Source organism: Triticum urartu, chromosome 1A (assembly GCF_056163025.1).
Source record: "Triticum urartu cultivar PI428250 chromosome 1A, HENAU_Tu73, whole genome shotgun sequence".
Classification (NCBI taxonomy): domain Eukaryota; kingdom Viridiplantae; phylum Streptophyta; class Magnoliopsida; order Poales; family Poaceae; genus Triticum; species Triticum urartu.
This window is the reverse complement of record NC_141873.1, coordinates 276,424,233-276,445,343: the sequence shown is the minus strand read 5'-3', so window position 1 is coordinate 276,445,343 and position 21,111 is coordinate 276,424,233. Positions and strand designations below refer to the sequence as shown.

At 46.4% G+C, this 21,111-nt stretch overlaps 3 protein-coding genes and 1 pseudogene across 3 annotated transcripts; 2 read left to right on the top strand and 2 right to left on the bottom strand.

Moving 5' to 3' along the window:
• The first annotated feature begins 933 nt into the window (after nt 1-933).
• PES1 (Esterase/lipase/thioesterase family protein) lies at nt 934-7,693 on the top strand. Its single transcript, XM_048672861.2, has 13 exons — nt 934-1,422; nt 1,598-1,649; nt 2,160-2,215; nt 3,374-3,532; nt 3,624-3,728; nt 3,998-4,104; nt 4,580-4,701; nt 4,808-4,916; nt 5,035-5,168; nt 5,244-5,613; nt 5,978-6,091; nt 7,013-7,098; nt 7,204-7,693. Exons 1-13 carry the CDS (start codon nt 1,068-1,070, stop codon nt 7,502-7,504), a joined length of 2,070 nt encoding a protein of 689 aa, XP_048528818.1. The 5' UTR covers nt 934-1,067; the 3' UTR covers nt 7,505-7,693.
• A 1,560-nt stretch (nt 7,694-9,253) lies between these two features.
• On the top strand, nt 9,254-10,467 carry LOC147990853 (uncharacterized; annotated as a pseudogene).
• A 1,431-nt stretch (nt 10,468-11,898) lies between these two features.
• Nucleotides 11,899-13,286, bottom strand: LOC147990852 (uncharacterized). Its single transcript, XM_087538423.1, has 2 exons — nt 13,195-13,286; nt 11,899-12,997 (listed from the first exon to the last, which is right to left on the bottom strand). The coding sequence occupies exons 1-2, from the start codon at nt 13,284-13,286 to the stop codon at nt 11,899-11,901; spliced, it is 1,191 nt and encodes a 396-aa protein (XP_087394549.1).
• Nucleotides 13,287-13,960: 674 nt separating this feature from the next.
• Nucleotides 13,961-15,237, bottom strand: LOC125532465 (uncharacterized). Its single transcript, XM_048696522.2, has 3 exons — nt 15,197-15,237; nt 14,959-15,103; nt 13,961-14,227 (listed from the first exon to the last, which is right to left on the bottom strand). The coding sequence occupies exons 1-3, from the start codon at nt 15,232-15,234 to the stop codon at nt 13,961-13,963; spliced, it is 450 nt and encodes a 149-aa protein (XP_048552479.2). The 5' UTR covers nt 15,235-15,237.
• Between the last annotated feature and the right edge of the window lie 5,874 nt (nt 15,238-21,111).

The following is a 21,111-nucleotide window of genomic DNA, read 5'->3' as shown; positions in this document are numbered from 1 at the left end:
TAATTACGGAGGCGATAACTATTTGAAATGGGTTGATATTGGCCATTCATATGGGGTGTTCATGATTGAAGCGTAATCGGACTTTTTGGAAATGATTCGAGCCTTGAAAGGAAGTGATACACTTGGTGGATTGACTCAACAATTTAGTTTTGCAGATTGTGTGGATCTGATTACTTTAATTGGGAAAGCAGGCCGTTTGGTGTGATCCAAGCTCAATGTCTTCCGCTCCTATCTTCCTTCTCTTTAAGTAGTGTTGTCCCATGACGCGTCCACGTACTTGTGGTTAGGTTGGATGATCCGACGTGGACGGTTGATAACACGATCCTCTCCCTGATTTATCGCGGCTGTTGTCTCAGCTGCCATGGCAACACTTTTGCCTTGCGCCTGATGCTTGCCCCATTTTGTTGCCATCACGACGCTTTTGAATTTGGCTTCCATAGCAGCGTTTTTGTCTGTTGTCGCCTGTGTTGGAGTTAGGTTGCTAACACAACTACAGTAATGGCGGAAGCGACAACAATGCGAAATTGAAATGGGATGGCAGTTCCTATGAGGTGTTCATGATTGAAGCGGAATCAAACTCTTTGGAAACGATTCGAGCATTGGAAGGAAGTTATACTTGGTGAAACGACTCAACACGTTATTTTTTCAGATTGAGTGGACCTGATTATGCTAATTCGGAAGGCTTTTTAAGTTGTTCATGATATCGATAGACATACTTCTTGTAATTGGGTCCATGAAGCTCCTAGATTTATTTTGAGCAAACTGATTGACGATGCAACCAGTATTTGATGCAATGATATAAAGCTTGTCACATGGCCTTCTGAATAAAAAAAACCACTAATTTACATGGGTTACAAGAAAAAGAGGAAAAATAAAGTAGGTGCGGTCAGCACTGAGCTTGTCCCCCTTGTCTGTTTCCCCGAGAGTGCATCGCTCTTGATCTCTCCTACGTGCCCCGCTGCCACCCCAATCACTCGCCGCCCCATCCCCTCCACAGACCCCGCCTTTCCTTCTTCAAGTAACTCCTCCGTTTCTCCAACCCAAAAGCATCATTTCCATCTCCAGCAATGTCCATTCCCGCCCTCCGCTCCTTCCCAGCCGTCTACGGCGTGAAGCCGACCGCCCGCCTGGTCCGACACCATTCCCGGCTCGGCGGCGGCCTCCGGGCCAGCTCCGTCGCTGTGAACGGGGAGGTGGGGCTGAGAAACAGGAGCGGGAAGAAGGAGGACGCGGTGAAGGAGGAGAAGGACAGAGGACTGGAGCCTCTGTACGACGACGGGTTCGGGGGCGTGACCGTCAAGGACTACTTCGCTGCCGCCAGGGCCCTGTGCAAGGACGACGGAGGGCCGCCGCGGTGGTTCAGCCCCGTCGAGTGCGGCCAGCCGGCGGTGGAGGACGCGCCCCTGCTGCTCTTCTTGCCAGGTTGGTCGTCCAATCTTTAGCAATAATAGTATATAACTCCGTGCTTTGTGCGCTCCACCCTTGGCCACTGCATGATGGAGGCAGCTCATCAGCGCGAGATCACCGCCATGTTCGCGGTTACCTGAATGGCTAAGTGGCCAGTTTGCTTCTGTTCTAAGAGTTTACCTGACTGCAGGAACTGATGGTGTTGGGATGGGGCTCATTCTGCACCACAAGTCTTTGGGCAAGTGAGTATGCTGTTGCTTTCTATATACGTAGTACTTTAGGGAAATACTATTGCGGGCCAAGCAGGAAAGCCTGCTTTTAGCGTTACTACTAGTGTAGTAGTTTCCATGAAGTCATTATCTATCAAGTTAATCAATGTCAAAACAAAGGGACGCAAAGACCCACCGAGCCTAGATATAATAAGAATATTAAAATTCAAATGTATTTTGATGTCAAATAAAATTTACACAAAGCTGACTTTTAGAAGACCTATATGCGGGCCATGCATATAACATTAATATGTTGTCCAGTACTTAAGTAGGGGCCTTCTTTGGTTGACATTATTTGCAAGATTAGTCCAATAAACCGGAAATGAGGGAAGAATAAGCCTACCCAATGTGACCTATGATTCGTCTACATGTTCCTTCTTATTTAGTCTAAAACTGCCCAACGTGACAAAAACTAGACTGCCTCCTTTTGTTTCTCATTTTCTACATTGAAGTCTAATAAAACCTCACGTTACTCATTTGCAGGGCCTTTGAAGTTCGTTGTTTGCATATACCAGTAAATGATCGTACACCATTTGAAGGTATGACTTGCATTATTCACCTAGGCTTCACTATTACACCTTCCGTTCATTATTATAAGATGTTTTTAACCTTTTTCTGGATTGGATGTATATAGACGCATGTTAGTGTGTTTGTTCACCCATTTCAGTCCGTATGTAGTTCATACTAAAAACATCTTATAACAGTGAACGGGGGGAGTACTATTCTTACTTGGATAATCATCTATGTACCAACTTTTCTCTACAAGTATTTTCTACATACCAACTCACAACAAAGTCCAGAATGTAGAAATATGCATTGATTCTAGAGATGTATATGTATCTCATTAGGACTACAGTTTCATCCAAGTCTAATTTCAGAAATTTGCACAAGGTATAAAGATCAAAACTAGGACAAGTTTAGGACACAAAACTAGTTTCATACCAACTCATAAGTTTTGCAGTTCTTAGAATTTTGTTTCTAGAGATATATATGTATCTCATTAAGACTACAGTTTAATCCAAGTCTAGTTTTGTTTCCCCCTGCTATTTGCGCTTAATAAAATTTTCCTTTATAAGAACGACTTTGTGCAGAGGAACTAGAGGAATACTTTGGTTTTTAAAGTTAGTTTAGACGCCATAACCATTTTGATCTAAAACTGACCAGCGTATCCACCAATGCCAAATATAGAAAACACCCGGTGGTGTGGAGATCCCACCTAAACGAGTCCTTCTCCTGAGTTTGTTGCACCCCCGGGACTCTCAGTATGATCTCATTCCACTCTACTAGATTCACCAAGAGAGCCCCGGGGAAATCAACCCACAAGTTTGCCACTCCGAGGACAGAGGCAACGGTGGCATCCTTCTGACCAGCCAGTTTTGGTCTGTACGAAAAAAGAAAAAGAAAAAAGGCATAATGTCATCGTCGCGCTTCTTTTGCATCTCCCAATGCCTGGTAATTCTTCGGTGTTAATTACACCAACTTCATCTCCTACATGTGCATTAACTTGCTTGGTCTTGTCTCCCGGGCGTCCTCTTTGCTGAGGTCTTCTGTCCGCCGCACCATGTTGCCCCTGTAGAGCCCACCGCAGAAGTAGGACTACAAAATAAAATTACTGTTATGAATTGTGAAGGGAAATCAGGGATAAGTACCCCGAAAGCTTCTATTGACCTAACAGCAATGAACATAAATGCTTACAGGGCTATTACAAATTGTCGAAAAATCTATCCAATATGAGCATGATTTATCACCAAACAGACCGATATATCTTGTTGGAGATTCCTTTGGTGGATGCCTGGCACTTGCAGCGGCAGCTCGTAATCCACACATCGATTTGGTCCTCCTACTGGTAAACCCAGGCAAGTGAAAATGTTGTATTTTAGAATGTGATGAGATAGTTCTTTCTTTAATTATAAAATAACTTGATGGTTTTTCTTCTTTTTTCTGCAGCAACATCATTTGCAAAGACTCCACTGCAGCCAATATTGCCTCTTTTGGAAGCAATGCCAAGCGACCTTCATGTTACAGTTCCGTATCTTCTTAGTTTTGTTATGGGTATACTTCTTAGCTTGTTAATTACCCTGGCCTGTGCTTTCTTCCAGTTGTTCCATGCATCTTTTTTCCAACTGTATAATCTGATATGCTTGTCACAAAATTTTCTTGTTAATTTCATATGAACTAAAGAACTTGGAAGACATGATCTTGATTTTGAGTTATTGCTTGATAATAAAAGCATCCAGGCAGAATTCTACCTCACTGTATGTACTTTTAAAATTTAAATCTTGTTCAATTATTTTTTATGAGCCAAGGATGTTTATGCGCAGCTGACCCTCTGAAGATGGCTATGGTTAGCATTGAGAACAACCTTTCTCCTCCAGAAACTCTTCAAAAGCTGTCAGAAAGTCTCACTTCTTTGCTGCCTTTGCTTTCAGTATGTTTCCATAGCTCCTCCTCTTTTTAAGTTTTATGTTTATCTATCCCATACATTCATTTTTATGTGACCTCCTATTCAAACATATGGAGTGCAAGAAAAAAATCCATATAGACTACAAAAAAAACATATGGAGTGCAAGAAACATATATGCTTATAAACTTCCTAAATGTTATTTGATCTGCTGTAACTCTATCCGCCAACGTTCATAAAAAAGACTTGATTTGTACATCTTTTAGGAGATCTCTACTTTAAGAAATGATTATTTATTTATTTTTGCAAGTCTAGAAAAGCTACAGACGTACAGTTGCATTTGCCGGAAAGGAGAAGTATCCATTTCTTTTAACCACTATTTTCAGAAGTCCTTGTGCTCTTAGTCCTCAGAAGAATCGGTTACAACCTTTTATAGAGCTATTTAATCACCTAGATATATTTTCTTATTATTGTTTTAGATTTCATTCCTTTCATTTATCAGCAATTGGCAGATATCATACCAAGGGATGCTCTTTTGTGGAAGCTCAAGCTTCTTAAGTCAGGAGCAGCCTATGCCAACTCTCGTCTTCATGCTGTACAAGCTGAAGTTCTGTTTCTTGCCAGGTAATCATTATAATGGTGCTGCCTAAATCCTCATTCTCTAGTCTTGTTTGATTTTCTATATCTAACTGTTTGATCTGATACTCTCCATATTAATTAATTTATTTAGTGGCAAAGACAATCTTCTGCCGAGTGGAGAAGAGGCAGATCGACTCTTCAAGGCACTGAAAAACTGCAGAGTTCGATACTTCAAGGAAAATGGCCATACACTACTCTTGGTACACTCACAATTCATCAAAGCGTTTCGGAGCCAGTCCGGTGTTTTCATTTCAATATTCATGCCAACCACTGTATGTCTTGGAGTACAATTTTGAACTTCATATTTTCCTTGCACAGGAGGATGGTGTGAATCTGTTATCTGTTATAAAAGGTGCAAACATGTACCGCCGTGGCAGGCAACGGGACTTTGTGACCGACTACCTTCCCCCTACACTAAGTGAGTTCAAGAAAACATTTGATGAAGACCACAAGTACGTATTCAACTTCTGAGAGTGCTTCCCTACTTGCATAGATCTAGTAAGTGAAAAACTTATAACCTTTTGCAGATTGTTTCACCTTGCACTGAGCCCAGTCATGATGTCTACTCTGACAAATGGAAAAATTGTCCGTGGCCTTGCTGGTGTTCCTGACCAAGGTCCTGTCTTGTTTGTGGGTTATCATGCACTGATGGGGATCGAGTTAAGCCCATTGTATGAAGAGTTTTTGAGGGAGAAGAACACGATTGTTCGTGGCATGGCTCATCCAATGTTGTTTGGATCAAAATATGAGACCTCGCGCCAGGAGTCGTCTCGGCTTGATATAGTCTCTATGTATGGCGGATTACCAGTCACTCCAATCAATATGTACAGGCTGTTTGAGAGAAATCAATATGTTCTCCTCTATCCTGGTGGTGCTCGGGAAGCTCTACATAGGAAGGTGTGCTTAATGTCTCCATGTCTCCATATCTCTATTAAGCCTTGACATAACCATTAGGGACAGGACTGGTATTTAAGTCAAATTTGACTAAATTCCTGAAGTTTACCACAGAATACCACTCTTCCAAACATGCTCTTAGAGTTTCACCACACGGAACTACTTTTGCAAACACCTAATTTAGCACATCAGCTTTTGTTATTAGGAGTGTGCTCACATGTACAAAAATAGTATGATCAAGGCTAGTGTCTAACAAGTATTCCACAAGGACCACGACTTAAAACACATACCAAAAAAATGGTATCTCAGAGTTATAGTAGATTTTACCTTCTTTTTTCTAATGCAATAATTGAGCTGGATTTGGCAGGGTGAAGAATACAAGTTGTTTTGGCCAGATCAGCCTGAATTTGTAAGGATGGCGGCAAGGTTTGGTGTTACAGTCATTCCATTTGGGTTTGTCGGAGAAGATGACATTTTAGAGGTAGCTTTCCTAATCCTTCTTTTGTTTCTATAGGAGAAATCAACACTGTTAAATCTCTATTTCTAAAAATATCACTGAAAATCGAAATTTGCGTTCATATGTCATGTCATTTGAAATCTTAACCAGTTGAACATTTATTTATTTTTTAGATAATAATGGAAGCCTTTTTCTCAGTGGAGCCATTTTTTGCCAAAAAGACCCAAAGTGGTCGGACCCTTCCCCGGACCCTGCGCAAGCGGGAGCTACGTGCACTAGGCTGCCCTTTTAGATAATGGAAGCCTTATTGCCCCCGGCCTCTCCATCATAGATGCAGAGACAAAAAAATTGACTTCGCTGAGAAAAGGGGGAGACGAAAATATCAATACAATCAAATGAAAGTAGGTAGTAACATACCGACCAAGGCAAAGACTAAGAAACCTGTCAATGGCATGCCATCCAAACCGGGACATAAACCCCTAGGTAATACATTTGAGCCGCTTGGCGCTTGTGCTGTGCCTTCTGTAACAACACTCGTGATTACATCCAACTCGTACACGAGAGTAACACCTGCATACATGATTGAACTTTTTGCTGTCACAAACATCGTAATGAAAAGGCAGCGCTCCTGCTGGTTGCTTGAAAAAACATCATTCATGCATAGCCAAATAGACCAAAATACCGCTGCAGCCCCAACCAAGCTGAAGTTTTGTAGTTTTCAGAAGTCAACTTACCGATTACATAAAGGTGAAAGCATGTGTTATTCGAGGAAAAATAACATGAAAGCATGGCACAGCAAATGACTTCGAAGATATAGAAAAAGACACCAACTCGAGATCTCCGCAGGACATGTGTGGTGATAAGTGATAACACATTTGTAACCAAGGTTGAGTAGCAGATTTTGGGGAAAGCTATACCAAGTGTATTTGTGTTTTCTTTCTGCAGTTGGTTCTGGATTACAATGATCAAAAGAACATTCCGTACCTTCGGGAGTGGATAGAGTCAATCAACAAAGACGGCCAGAGAGTGAGGTCAGATTTAATTTCCAAACAAATGAATCAAGTGTTCTGATCTTACCTTTGTGGAATTGCTACTTGGACTCTTTTTCATTCTGCTGTGAATATTTGTCATTTCAGAGATAGCGTCAAAGGAGAGGAAGGGAATCAGGACATGCACATACCTGCTATTGTTCCTAAAGTACCCGGACGATTCTACTACCTTTTTGGCAAACCAATCAAAATGGAAGGGATGAACAATGTTCTGACGGATAGGGAGAGCGCAAATGAAGTGTATTTACATATCAAATCAGAAGTCGAGAACGCAATGGCATACTTAAAGAGGAAGAGGGAGGAAGACCCTTACAGGAGTATAGCTCAGCGTGCTGTGTACCAGGCAACTCAGGGTGTTTCTGCTCAAGTCCCAACTTTTGAACCATGAAGACTAGGTGCAAATATATTCCTGTGATAGTGTGACTGCACATTGGCAGATAGTAGGTATCCATTATAGCAGAGTATAACACAGTACATAATGTGTAGCTAACAAATGTATCTGAATATTTGTATTATGTTTTGAATGTACATGTTACTTATTGATAGTGATTAATTAACACCAAAATGTTATTGATTATTTGATACTTGTTCACAATAAAGGGTCTCTTTTATCCTGTACTAGTACTCCTACTATGTAGTCAATGTGAAAACACACCACCTAAAGTGACAGGTGCATCAGATGTGTTCACCTTTCCAACAACTTCTTTTAGGAGAAGATGTTATACTGGCTACCAACGATTTTATTTATTAAAAAAAGCACTGCTAGGCAAGCGCTTAAGCATGACTAGGCGCTATGCGACAGCAGAACGCCTAGCCTTGAGGGCTGCTAGTGCTAGGCAGAGGCAAAATAGGAATTTAGACCTAGGGCTTTTTTGAACCTGCTGGCTACCTGTCATGTTTTGAAAAGATTTCACATGTAGGTGGTTTGACACACAGTAACATACCATAGATTTCAAAGGGAAAAAAACATGCAAGTTACTGCAATAACTTTAGAAAACTCCTTGGGACTTCCACTGTTTCACACTTCAACATTTCTACCTGATTACATGGACCTGTTTATGATTTATCAAAAAGATGGCAAAAGCTGTGGTCTCAGCAGCCCTAGAGAACAAGAGCGCTGCCATTATTTCTACACTGGTGAATGATAAAACTTAAATGCTAATGAAATGGTTCAGGCTGGCGTAAGCCCGCCGTAACACCGTCAAAAATAAATAAAACTTAAATGTTTGACAGAAAGCCACTGGGAAATAAGGGCACAACGGCTGGTTTGAAAACACCAGAAAATAACTCAAAGTTTGTGAAAACAGGAAAATAAGGGCTCAACGACTGGTTGATAACACGTCTTGAAGATCAGAAATCAGTAACAGAAGAAATGGAACAAGCCAACAAGATTAATATTGGCATGGACACGACACTGTTAGATGTGTATGTGTATAGTTTGTGTACATCCCCATTGTATAAGGGACTTTTCTGCACTTTACCACATCTGTATATGTATTGGCCATTGGCCCTCAGTAAAGCTAGTTGCTCATTCCTAACATGGTATCAGATGCTTAGGTTCCTCTCCCGCTCCCGCACGCCCGCAACTCCGTGCTCCCTCTTCCTAGTCTGCCTCGATTCCATTCCAGCCAACCTTTCCGGCAGCTGCTGTTCCGGTCGCCGTTACCATCTGCCGCTGTGCCGGCCACATCTGTCCCGGCCGGCCACGCCTCCCATGGCTGCAGCGCCGCTCCTGCCCCCCCCCCCCCGGCTCGCGCGGCCCCCCTGCCGCGCAGCTGCTGACCCTCGCTTGAGCGCCCTCCCCCCCTTTCCGCGCTGCGTGGGCGAGCTCTGAGCGGGATTCGAGCGCCTCCCCCGTCCCTCCTTGCCACGTGGGCGAGCGAGCGGGATCCCGGTGGGATCCTCTGCCTCCTCTGCCTGATCCGGTCGGGGCAGGTGGATCTGGTCGAAGGAGGGTGCTCCTCAGCTCCCAGGGCGCTCCTCCAGCTCCCTTGGCTCGCGCCGGCCCAAACCCCTCTCTGGCCGGCCACCACTCGGTCGGCTGCGTTCGATCCGCTTCTGCTTCGAGCGTGTTCTGCTTGATCCCCTCTGTGTTGACTCAAAACAAAAAGAGCAACAACAGCAGAGTGACTTCCTCATGTCCTCTTCGGGCTATGTCGCGGTTCCTCGGTGCTCGGTGATCTTCGATGGCACCAACCATGCCGAGTTTGTGGGCTTCATGCGCATCCATATGCGTGGACTCCTTCTGTGGGGAGTTCTTTCTGGCGAGGTCCCCTGCCCGCCATGCCCTGTTGCGCCAGTGGTCCCAATCCCACCGGTGCCGCCAGTCCTTGCTGTTGATGCTTCTCAGGCTGACCGGGATGCCGCCAAGGCTCTAGATGATGCTGCAGTTGATGCTTATGATCAGCAGGTGTCAGCATATTCTGATGCTCTTTCTGTCTACCGGGATGCTCTGTCTGCTTACACTCAGTGGTGCAATGATGATGCTCGAGTTGCTGCCGTTCTCACTGCGAGTGTCCTCCCTCAGTTTGCTTCGGAGTTCATGGGCCTCAGCACTGTTGCAGCAATGTGGTCCTATCTTTGTCAGCGCTATCAGCCCTCTGGTGATGCCCTCTACCTTTCTGTGGTGCGTCAGGAGCATGCTCTTCAGCAGGGTGACTCGTCTATGGATGAGTTCTACTCGTAGTGCTCTGCCATCTGGCGTCAGCTTGACTCACTGCGGACAGTTGTTTATGGCACTTGCCGTTGCTGTCAGACTACGCGGTCTGACTTGGAGTTTCAGAGGGTTCATGAGTTCTTATCTCGCCTCCGATCTGAGTTTGAGCCTCGTCGTGCTCACCTGCTTGCTCGTGGTCGTGTTCCTATCTTGGAGGTGCTTGCCGAGCTTCGTACTGAGGAGACCCATCTTCGCTCTGCAGGGTTACTTGTGGTTCCTTTAGTGTTGGCCGCCCGAGCTCCTGTGTCCTCTGCTCGCCTCACCGCTCCACCACTTCTGCCTACTCCTTCAGGGGGGGTGACTCGCTCTCCATATGCTGAGAAGAGTACGTCGCGCCGTGACACCTTCTATGGTTACTGCTCTCGGTCAGGTCACCCAGAGTCTGACTGTCGCCAGAAGAAGCGAGACCATAGGTGCTCCTCTTCCAGTGGCACTCCAGCGTCATCCTCGACTCCGTCACTCACTGACTAGGACATTGTACGCCTCAAGCGTCTACTTGCCTCCTCCGGCTCCTCGTCGACTGGTTCAGCTGCTGCTGTGACTGCATCCACTTCTCCACCACCGCAGGCCTCTACACAGTCAGGTACATCTTCGTGGGTTCTGGATTCCGGAGCCTCCTTCCATATGTCTTCTGATTCTTCTGTGCTGTCTTCCCTCCGACCTCTCGATTCACCTGTTAATGTTCTTACCGCCGATGGCACACCTCTTCCTGTTGCTAGTCGTGGTCTTCTTTCCACTCCATCCTTTTCTGTTCCTAGTGTTTCACATGTTCCTCGCCTTACCATGAATCTTTTTTCCGCTGCCCAACTCACTGATTCTGGTTGTCGTGTCATTCTTGATACCGACTCTTGCTCCATTCAGGATCGTCGCACCAAGGCTTTGGTTGGTGCTGGCCCCCGACGCCGTGAGTCAGAGGGTCTTTGGGAGGTTGATTGGCTTTGTGTTCCTTCCGCTGCCACCACTTCTGCCAACTCCCATGCTCTTGCTGCCTCTTCGTCTGCGTCCTTCCAGCAGTGGCATCATCGTCTTGGTCACCTCTGTGGCTCTCGTTTGTCTTCTTTAGTTCGTCAGGGCCTCTTGGGGTCTGTATCTGGAGATGTCTCCTTGCATTGTAATGGTTGCAGACTTGGCAAACAGACTCAATTACCTTATCCTACTAGTGAGTCTGTATCTCAGCGTCCTTTTGACTTAGTTCATTCTGATGTCTGGGGTCCTGCTCCCTTTGATTCGAAAGGTGGTCATTGCTACTATGTTTTGTTTATTGATGATTTTTCTCGCTATACTTGGCTCTACTTCATGAAATCTCGTAGCGAGGTGCTCCCTATATACAAACGATTTGCTGCCATGGTTCACACCCAGTTCTCCACGCCCATTCGTACCTTTCGTGCTGACTCCGCTGGCAAGTATATCTCTCAGCTGTTGCGTGGTTTTCTCGCGGAACAGGGTACTCTCGCCCAGTTCTCATGTCCTGGTGCTCATGCTCAGAATGGCGTTGCCGAACGTAAGCATCGTCATTTGCTTGAGACGGCTCGTGCGCTAATGATTGCTGCTTCCCTTCCTCCCCATTTTTGGGCTGAGGCTGTTTCCGCATCCACCTATCTCATCAACATTCAGCCATCGACTGCTGTGCAGGGTGGTATTCCTCTGGAGTGTCTCTTTGGTCGCTCTCCTGACTACTCAGCTCTCCGTATGTTTGGGTGTGTGTGCTATGTTCTTCTTGCCCCCCGAGAACGCACCAAACTGACTACTCAGTCGGTTGAGTGTTTTTCCTTGGCTACAGTGATGAGCACAAGGGCTATCGATGTTGGGATCCTGTGGGCCGTCGCTTGCGCATCTCGCGTGATGTGACTTTTGATGAGTCTCGTTCTTACTACCCACGTCCTTCTTCCTCGAGTTTCTCTGTGGACGACCTTTCTTTCCTTCTCCTTCCCGATACACCCTGCTATGTGCCTCATATCTCACCTCTTCCTCTGGCACCTCTCATTCCTTCTCATTCACCACCGACCCCATCTTCTCCATCCTCCTCCTCCACCTCTCCATCATCATCTCCAGTCCGTCGCCCTCTCTCACCGTTCCCTCTCCACTATACTCGTCGCCCTCATACTGAGGATGTCTCCCCTGATGAGACTTCCACCTCTGGTGCTCCTCCCCTCACGTCTTCCCCGGTTCACAATCTCCGTGCTCGGCCTCGCCCCCTGCCTGATCGCTACTCCCCTGATCGGTACGGTCTCTCTGCTATTGCTGAGCCCACTTCCTATCGGACTGCAATGACTCAGCCTGAATGGCAGCTTGCAATGGCCGAAGAGCTTGCTGCCCTTGAGCGCTCTGGCACATGGGATCTGGTCCCCCTCCCTTCCGGTGTTCGTCCCATCACCTGCAAGTGGGTCTACAAGATTAAGACTCGCTCTGATGGTTCTCTTGAGCGCTACAAAGCTCGTCTTGTGGCCCGTGGTTTCCAGCAGGAGCAGGGACGCGATTATGATGAGACATTCGCTCCTGTGGCCCACATGACCACTGTCCGCACTCTCCTTGTTGTGGCTTCTGTTCGTCAGTGGTCTATCTCTCAACTTGATGTCCAGAACGCCTTTCTCAATGGTGAGTTGCGTGAAGAGGTTTATATGCAGCCACCACCGAGGTACTATGCTCCTGATGGTCTGGTCTGTAGGCTTCGCCGCTCCCTCTATGGTCTTAAACAAGCCCCTCGTGCCTGGTTTGAGCGCTTCGCCTCTGTGCTTACTACCGCTGGTTTCTTGCCCAGTGACCATGACCCAGCGTTGTTTGTCCACACGTCTCCTCGTGGTCGGACTCTTCTCCTTCTCTATGTTGATGACATGATCATTACTGGTGACGACTCTGAGTACATTGCCTTTGTTAAGGCTCGCCTTCGAGACCAGTTCCTCATGACTGATCTTGGTCCTCTTCGCTATTTTCTTGGGATTGAGATCTCCTCGACCTCTGATGGCTTCTACATCTCTCAAGAAAAATATATTCAGGATCTTCTTGCTCGCGCTGCTCTTGGTGATGAGCGCACAGTTGTGACTCCTATGGAGCTCAACGTTCAGCTTCGTGCCTCTGATGGTGACCCTCTTCCTAATCCCACTCGCTATCGTCACCTCGTTGGCAGCCTTGTCTATCTGGCTGTTACACGCCCTGACATCTCCTATCCTGTCCACATCCTGAGTCAGTTTGTTTCAGCCCCCACCTCTGCCCACTATAGTCACCTCCTCCGTGTTCTACGATATCTTCGTGGCACGATCTCTCAGCGCCTGTTTTTTCCTCGCTCCAGCTCTCTTGAGCTCCAGGCCTACTCTGATGCTACCTGGGCTAGTGATCCCTCTGATCGACGCTCGCTGTCTGCTTACTGTGTCTTTCTTGGTGGCTCTCTTATTGCCTGGAAGACAAATAAGCAGACAGTCGTTTCTCGCTCGAGTACAGAGGCTGAGTTGCGAGCCATGGCTATGTTGACGGCTGAGGTGATCTGGTTACGGTGGTTACTTGAGGATTTTGGTGTGTCTGCTACTACCTCAACTCCTCTACTGTCCGACAGCACCGGTGCTATCAATATTGCGCGTGACCCGGTGAAGCATGAGCTCACCAAGCACATCGGTGTGGATGCCCACTTTGTGCGTGCTGCTGTGCAGGATCAGACTCTCGCTCTTCACTATGTGCCCTCGGAGTTACAGTTGGCTGACTTCTTCACGAAGGCACAGACTCGAGCTCAGCATGGGTTTTTCCTCTCCAAACTCAGTGTTGTTGATCCACCATGAGTTTGAGGGGGGGGTGTTAGATGTGTATGTGTATAGTTCATTGTGTACATCCCCATTGTATAAGGGACTTTTCTGCACTTTACCACATCTGTATATGTATTGGCCATTGGCCCTCAGTAAAGCTTAGTTGCTCATTCCTAACAGACACAACGTAGATGCTCTGCAAAGACATTTGCCATGGAATAAGATATAGCCCAGGCAGGTAGCGGGAAAAAGGAGGATAATCGTAGCATAAGCTCCATGTTTAATATTTGCATTTATTCTAAGTTACCAGCTGCTGTGTCAATTAGCAGAGCTGAGACGATCCAAAGATAACTCTAGCATGACAGCATTTCTCTTCTCCTTTCAGAAGAATAAAACTTCATTCAACACCAAATCCCTTCTCTTGTAGTTCATGTGCAACCTCATTCCTCATTCGGAACCAGAGGTTTTGTGCCTCCTGGTCGAACTTTTTCGACTGCAGTTGCTTCTGCATGTTATCAGAGTCCACATTTGTATCCACAAAACCTTTGGGCCCGATCGTGGTACCTAGAGCACCCTCACTTTTTATGAACTCCTCAACTGCCTCTTCATCACCAGGGTAGGGAAACTCCCTGTGCTCATAAAGATGTGCCATCTCTTTTTCTTCCTGGAAAATATTGAAGATAGTTTTTAGAAAACTATAAACTGGAAGGGCATGAATCAATGGAAGAGTGAACATTAGCAAATAGACGTTATTTATCACGGTCTTGTAGAAGAGATATTCACCTTAAGTGATTGTTGTATATAATCATATTTGTCCAAGAGATAATTTTGGTGTCACATAAGATGTATAATCCAGTGCATCATAGAAGTTCCTTTTCATCATAACTTCATGTTTGAGTGTTGAAGGTGGCATATATAAGGAGAACTCGTCGAATGATAAACAATGACCAGAATATACTGTTTCAGTAAAACCTGAGGCATGTGCAAGATTTGAAGATACAATCAATGCTTGGTCAACCCCACAAAAAGCTGTATGAATCGCATCCCATCAAGAAAATGGCATGCTTCTTGTTAATTGCGTAGCCAAAATTGCTACTTAGTTGATGCAGTGATGGACGGATGTCATACAGCCGTCCTTTTTGGAAAAAGAAGTTATGGACACACAAGGAAGCTGTGGAATGGAGAGAACCTGGATTAACTTATGTCTTACTGTAAGACACAGTATGGAACGCATTGAAATTATCTATTGGCAGTTCTGAACCATAGTTCCAAAAAATGAGCATTCAGGTAGATGAACTTCATTGTACTCTGATAGAATCTTGTACTAGTGAAACAAAAGGTGGCACCAATTCATTTCTGCCTAAACTAACAAGGGTAACCAGCCATAGTACCTACCTTGGAGCGTGGCTTGAGCGTCCACCAACCAAGCGGCGACGTGTCATTCCAGAGCCATGCTGCGCCGAGAAGCGCGTAGGTGAAGAGCATGCCCTTGCCCATCTGCTTAAAGAAGTAGGCATCCCTCTTGTCGAACCCCATCCTCCTGATCCCCCAAAGCAACAAGAACAGAGACGACATCAACGGTTAATCCGTGCGGAGAGGGAGAGCCAGGTATGAGATGCTCGTGCCCGCTTACCTGAGGAGCGGATGGGCCTGAGGGAAGCTGCGCAGCATCGCGTCACCTGCGGGACATATGTAGGAGGAAAGTGAAGACAAGAGGGTTTTAGTCACTGCGGCATTTCGTCGAATAGGTAGGCGTATGTCTGCCGGTGAAGCGATTTGAATCACTGTAATTAACAGAACTAATGTCGTTTTACTCATAGACTGAGACAGTAGTACTACTAGAATAGAAGAGGAAATAAGTTAGGAAGGATAATTCACCTAGCATACGGTATTGGAGATGGAAATGCTAGGGTTAGAGGGAGAGCAAAGGAGAGAGAAGCAGCTCACAAGGGCCCGCGAGTCCGTGACCAGGATGCGATCGGGAGGGCTGCCTCACGGGCCCGCAAGATTGGGTGGTCTTGTGTAACGTGAGGCTTACCTTCGCGTCTTCTTTTTGGGAGAAAACTTTAACACTTGCGCCCTGTTTAGAGCACCTCCACTTCACAACTCCGCTTCCGAAGTTGATGAAGTTATAGTTGAAAATTATGGAGCAGCTATTTTCTGGCTTCGCAGCTTCTAGAATTTTGTGGAGTTGGTGGAGTTCCGAACAGGTCCTTATAGTTGTACAGTAAATATACTAAAGTAATAAAACTTATATACAGGTGCATAGACCATCTAGTGATGACTAAGGTGGTGTTTGGTTCTCTAGTGCTAATACTTTTTCTAGTCCCTGAGACTTTTTGGAAAAGACTCTCAAGGAGGTGCTTCTAAAGGCTTTTAGCAAAAAGTCCCAAAAATGTCCCACCATGTTTGGTTTGCTAGGGACTTTTTCTAGTCCCAACACAAAAAAGTCCCTGGAACCAAACACCCCCTAAATATTGAAGCGAGTCGAAGATATGCCGCTGTCATCACCCCTTCCTCACCAGAGCCGGACAAAACCTGTTGTGAAGTCGTCGTGCTACACCATCCGTCTAATGAAGAAAAGCATGGATCAAAAGGATTAAACATGTAGACACATGACCGAAGACTGGATCCAAACAGATCCATGGAAGATCAGCACCAATCGAATTTCACGAGATCCGACAAACACACACCACCACACGCCCTCTGACGATGCTAGACGCACCATCGAGACGGGGTGTAACACCCTCGATGCGACTATAGCTCCCACGTGTCGAGGCACGACTTAGAGACATAATCGCATTGAAGGCATATGTCGTAAGTTAGGCAATCTTCACAAACATCCCATGTAATATAATAAAAGGGGAGATAACATAGTTGGCTTACACTCGCCACGTCAATCAAGTACATAAATAACATTACATCATCCAAAACACTCATGGCCCGACTACGGCGCCAAAATAAAAGAGAACCCAACATGCGACACGGTCCCAATCACCCCCAACTGGGCACCACTACTGATCATCGGGAAAGGAAATATAGTATCGTTGAGAGTCTTCGTCGAACTCCCACTTGAGCTCGTACGCGTCTCCTGGAGCGGAATCATCAGGCCCTGCATCTGGTGATATAGTAATCTGTGAGCCACATGGACTCATCAATCTCGCACCCTCGCGATCAAGACTATTTGAGCTTATAGGTAAGGCAAGGTAAAAATATGAGTGGAGCTACAGCAAGCGACTAGCAAGTATGGTGGCTAACTTATTCGCAAAGGAGAGCGAGAAGAGGAGGCAAAGCACGAGCGAGAAACTAGAGAACAACCTACGCAAACATTACTCCAATACCGTGTCCACTTCCCGGACTCCGCCGAGAAGGGGCCATCACGGTAACACACACGGTTGATTCATTTAATTAAGTTTATGTTTAAGTTATCTATAACCGGACATTAACAAATTCCCATCTGCCCATAACCGCGGGCACGGCTTTCGAAAATTCAATCCCTGCAGGGGAGTCCCAACTTAGCCCATGACAAGCTCTCACAGTCAACGAAGGAATAGACCTCCTCCCGAGACGTTCCGATCAGACTCGGTATCTCGGTAACTCAAGACACTTCAACAGGTTAAAACAAGACTAGCAACACCGCCCGAATGTGCCGACAAATCCGGATAGGAGCTGCACATATCTCTTTCTCAGGGCACACTCAGATAAGCAATCCGTACAACTAAAACCAGCCCTCGAGTTTCCCCGAGGTGGCGCTGCAAGGGGCTCTAGTTTGGACCAACACTCAGAGGAGCACTGGCCCGGGGGGGTTAAAATAAGATGACCCTTGAGTCTGCAGAACCCAAGGGAAAGAAAAGGCTAGGTGGCAAATGATAAGATCAATGTTGGGCATTACTGGAAAAGCTTTAATCAAGGCGAACTATCAAGGGGTTCCCATTATAACCCAACCGCGTAAGGAACGCAAAATCCGGGAACATAACACCGATATGACGGAAACTAGGGCGGCAAGAGTGGAACAAAACACTAGGCGAGAGGCCGAGCCTTCCACCCTTTACCAAGTATATAGATGCATTAAGATAACATAGCAATATAATGATATCCCAACAAGTAAATAAAGATGTTCCAACAAGGAACGGCCTCCAATCTTCACCTGCAACTAGCAACGCTATAAGAGGGGCTAAGCAAAGCGGTAACATAGTCAATCAACGGTTTGCTAGGACAATGGTGGGTTAGAGGTTTGACATGGCAATTTGGGAGGCTTGCAAGCAAGTGGTAGGCATCGTAGCAATGGCATAGCAAAAGAGCGAGCAAACTAGCATAGCAAAGATAGTAGTGATTTCGAAGGTATGATCATCTTGCCTGCAAAGCTGTCAGAGTTGACTGGATCCTCAAAAGCAAACTCAACGGGCTCCTCGTTAGCGAACTCGTCTCCCGGCTCTACCCAAACAAGACAAACAAACAAAAAGGATACAATCAACCACGTGCAAACTCAAACAACAAGATGCAATGATGGTATGCTATGCGGAATGCGATGCGGGATGCAAAATGCAAGATATGACAGGAAATGCATGAACCTGGCCTCAATTTGGAAAATCAAGTGTGCCACTGGAAAGATGGGATGAAATCGCTTTAAAACGATATAAAGAACGCCGGAATCGGAGTTACGGTTTGGAAATGGCAAGCGATTCAAAAATGACATCGGTCTGCGATTTACAGCAAGTAGGCATCTAAATGCAATGACATGAACATGCTACAGCCACCAAACAAGACAAAAAAATACATGGCAGGGATGCACACAAGATGCTTAACAAAAGTCTAGCACTGAGCTACGGCCAAATCATCCATTAACAGGTTCAAACAAGCATGGCAAAAACGCAAATGACAAACAAATCTCAGACTTGGTGAAATTAACACTTGTCTGGAATTTCAGATCATATAGCCCTCTTCGGAGTAACAAAACAACATGCTACAGGACCTGAACATGACAAAGAAAGACATGGCATGGAGCTACTCAACAAGCTTAACAAAAGTCCCTTAGTGACCTTGAGCCAAAAGGGATCACAAAATATACTAACAAGCACACGAACATAGCAAAAACATAATCAGTTTTCAGACTTAGTGAAAACTGGGACTTGCTGAAACATAACTCACGAAGGCCTGTTTACGAGCTCGATGCACTCACTACGGTGCAAGTCATGGCAATACAAGCATACAACCGTAAAGAAGGCACAAAATACAAGCTAGACATGGCAAGAACAATGTCATAGCATGCACGGATCAACTACAATAACATCGGCAAAATCGCAAACAAGTTGACGATCTGCTCAGATTCACAACGAAGCAAAAGTAGAGCTCGATTGACTCAAGCTAGGCTGCTCCATAATTGCAAACAAAGACATGGGTGGATAGAGCACTACAAGATTAACAAAACTCCCTTACTGATCATCCTCAAAAGAGGCACGAATCACTAGGAAACAATAAGAACATATGGCATCGTGAGATAAACAATCCCAGGACTTAGTGAAATCACTAAGTCCCTGAAAACAGAATTACCGGGTGCCTCACTTTGCAAGCTTGCACAAGTCACCACACACATCCTAAAAATTCATGGGTTGCACCTCTGGAAAGATAACAAAATCCTTAACAAAACATATGAAGGACTCACAGGCATATCATGCACAGAACAATCATGGTAAAAATGACAAAAGTGTAAGATGAACTAGCAGATCTGACAATTAACTCACGAATCCTCCTTCTAACAGCATTTCGGGCATCAAGATGAATTCAAATGAAAATGATGCAATGGAATGAAATGATGTACTCGTCGAGGCGAACATTTTGATATACTATATGTCCAAAAGGGAGCTACGGATGCGGAGATATCACATGCCAAAGTTAGCACAAAAATTAGGGTTCGGATGAGAAAAAGTCAACCCGCGGATCTCAGATCCAGATCTGCATGGATTTCGATGCACGCCGGATCTACTGTTCACCGCCGGAGTTCCTATTCACCGGTGGAGTTCGTGGCGGCCGGAGCTCGGAGACGAGGAGGGAGAGGCCGGAGCGGCGGAGGAGGCGGCGCCGGCGACGAGGCGGCGAGGGGCGGCGGCCGGCGACGAGGTGGCCTGGGGCGGAGCTTGCCCCGGCCGGAAATGGTGCGGCGACGGCGGGCTTCGACGGCGGCGGGGCTCGGGCACCCGGGGCTGGGGAAGACGAGGCGGGGAGGAGGCGCAGGCTCTGGCCCGAGCGGCGGAGAGGCGGGCCCGCTCCGGGCCTGACGGGCCGGCGGGAGTGGCGGCGGTGATGTGGTCCGCCCGCGCCACGTGGCGCCCGGTGGTTGGCGGCGGCGGATCCGGACGTTGTCCGGTGCGGGTCGGACACGTCCGGCGGCGGCGGAGATCTATTTGTTTTTCTCTAGGGTTAGGGGTGGATTGAACCGCGAATTTTTGGAGGGGGTGTATATATAGGCATAGAGGGAGCTAGGAGTGTCCAAATGAGGTGCGGTTTTCGGCCACGTGATCGTGATCGAACGCTCTAGGTCATGGAGCAGAGTTTGGTGGGTTTTTGGGCCAAATTAGAGGGGTGTTGGGCTGCAACACATACGAGGCCTTTTCGGTCCCTCGGTTAACCGTTGGAGTATCAAACGAAGTCCAATTGGTACGAAACTTGACAGGCGGTCTACCGGTAGTAAACCAAGGCCTCTTGGCAAGTCTCAGTCCAATCCGGAAATGTTTAATCCCCACACACGAAAGAAAGCTAGAAATGACCACCGGAGGAGAACGAAGCGCCGGAATGCAAAACGGACAATGGGGACATGCTCGAATGCATGAGATGAACATGTATGCAAATGCAATGCACATGATGACATGATATGAGATGCAAGACAACGATAACAATACACGGAGAGAAACCCGAACCCGAGGAAATAAATATAACTTAACGCCGGAAACGGCAAGAGTTGGAGTACAAATTGGGAAAGTTACATCCGGGGTGTTACAACACTCCACCACTACGAAAGGATCTCGTCCCGAGATCTAGGACTGAAAGAACGCCGAGTATTCAGAACGGAGGTGATCCTCGCATTCCCAGGTAGCTTCATGGTCGGAATAGTGTGACCACTTGACTTTGAGAAATTTGATTGACTTGTTGCGAGTCTTGCGTTCAGTCTCTTCAAGAATAGCAACTGGGTGCTCACGACAGGAGAGATCTTCTTGGAGCTCAATGTCCTCGAAGTTGACGGTGCGGTCAGGAGTCTTGAAGCACTTTTGAAGCTGAGAGACATGGAACACGTCATGAACATTTGAAAGTTTGAAGGAAGCTCGAGTTGATAGGCGAGGTCGCCTCTCTTGCTGACAATCTTGAAAGGTCCCACGTATCTAGGGGCAAGCTTCCCTTTGATACCGAAGCGACGAGTACTTTTCATAGGAGAGACACGGAGGTAAACATGATCTCTGATCTCGAAAGCCAATTCACGGTGCTTACTATCATAGTAGCTCTTCTGACGGGATTGGGCTGCTTTGAGGTTACCACGAATGACTTTGCACATTTCTT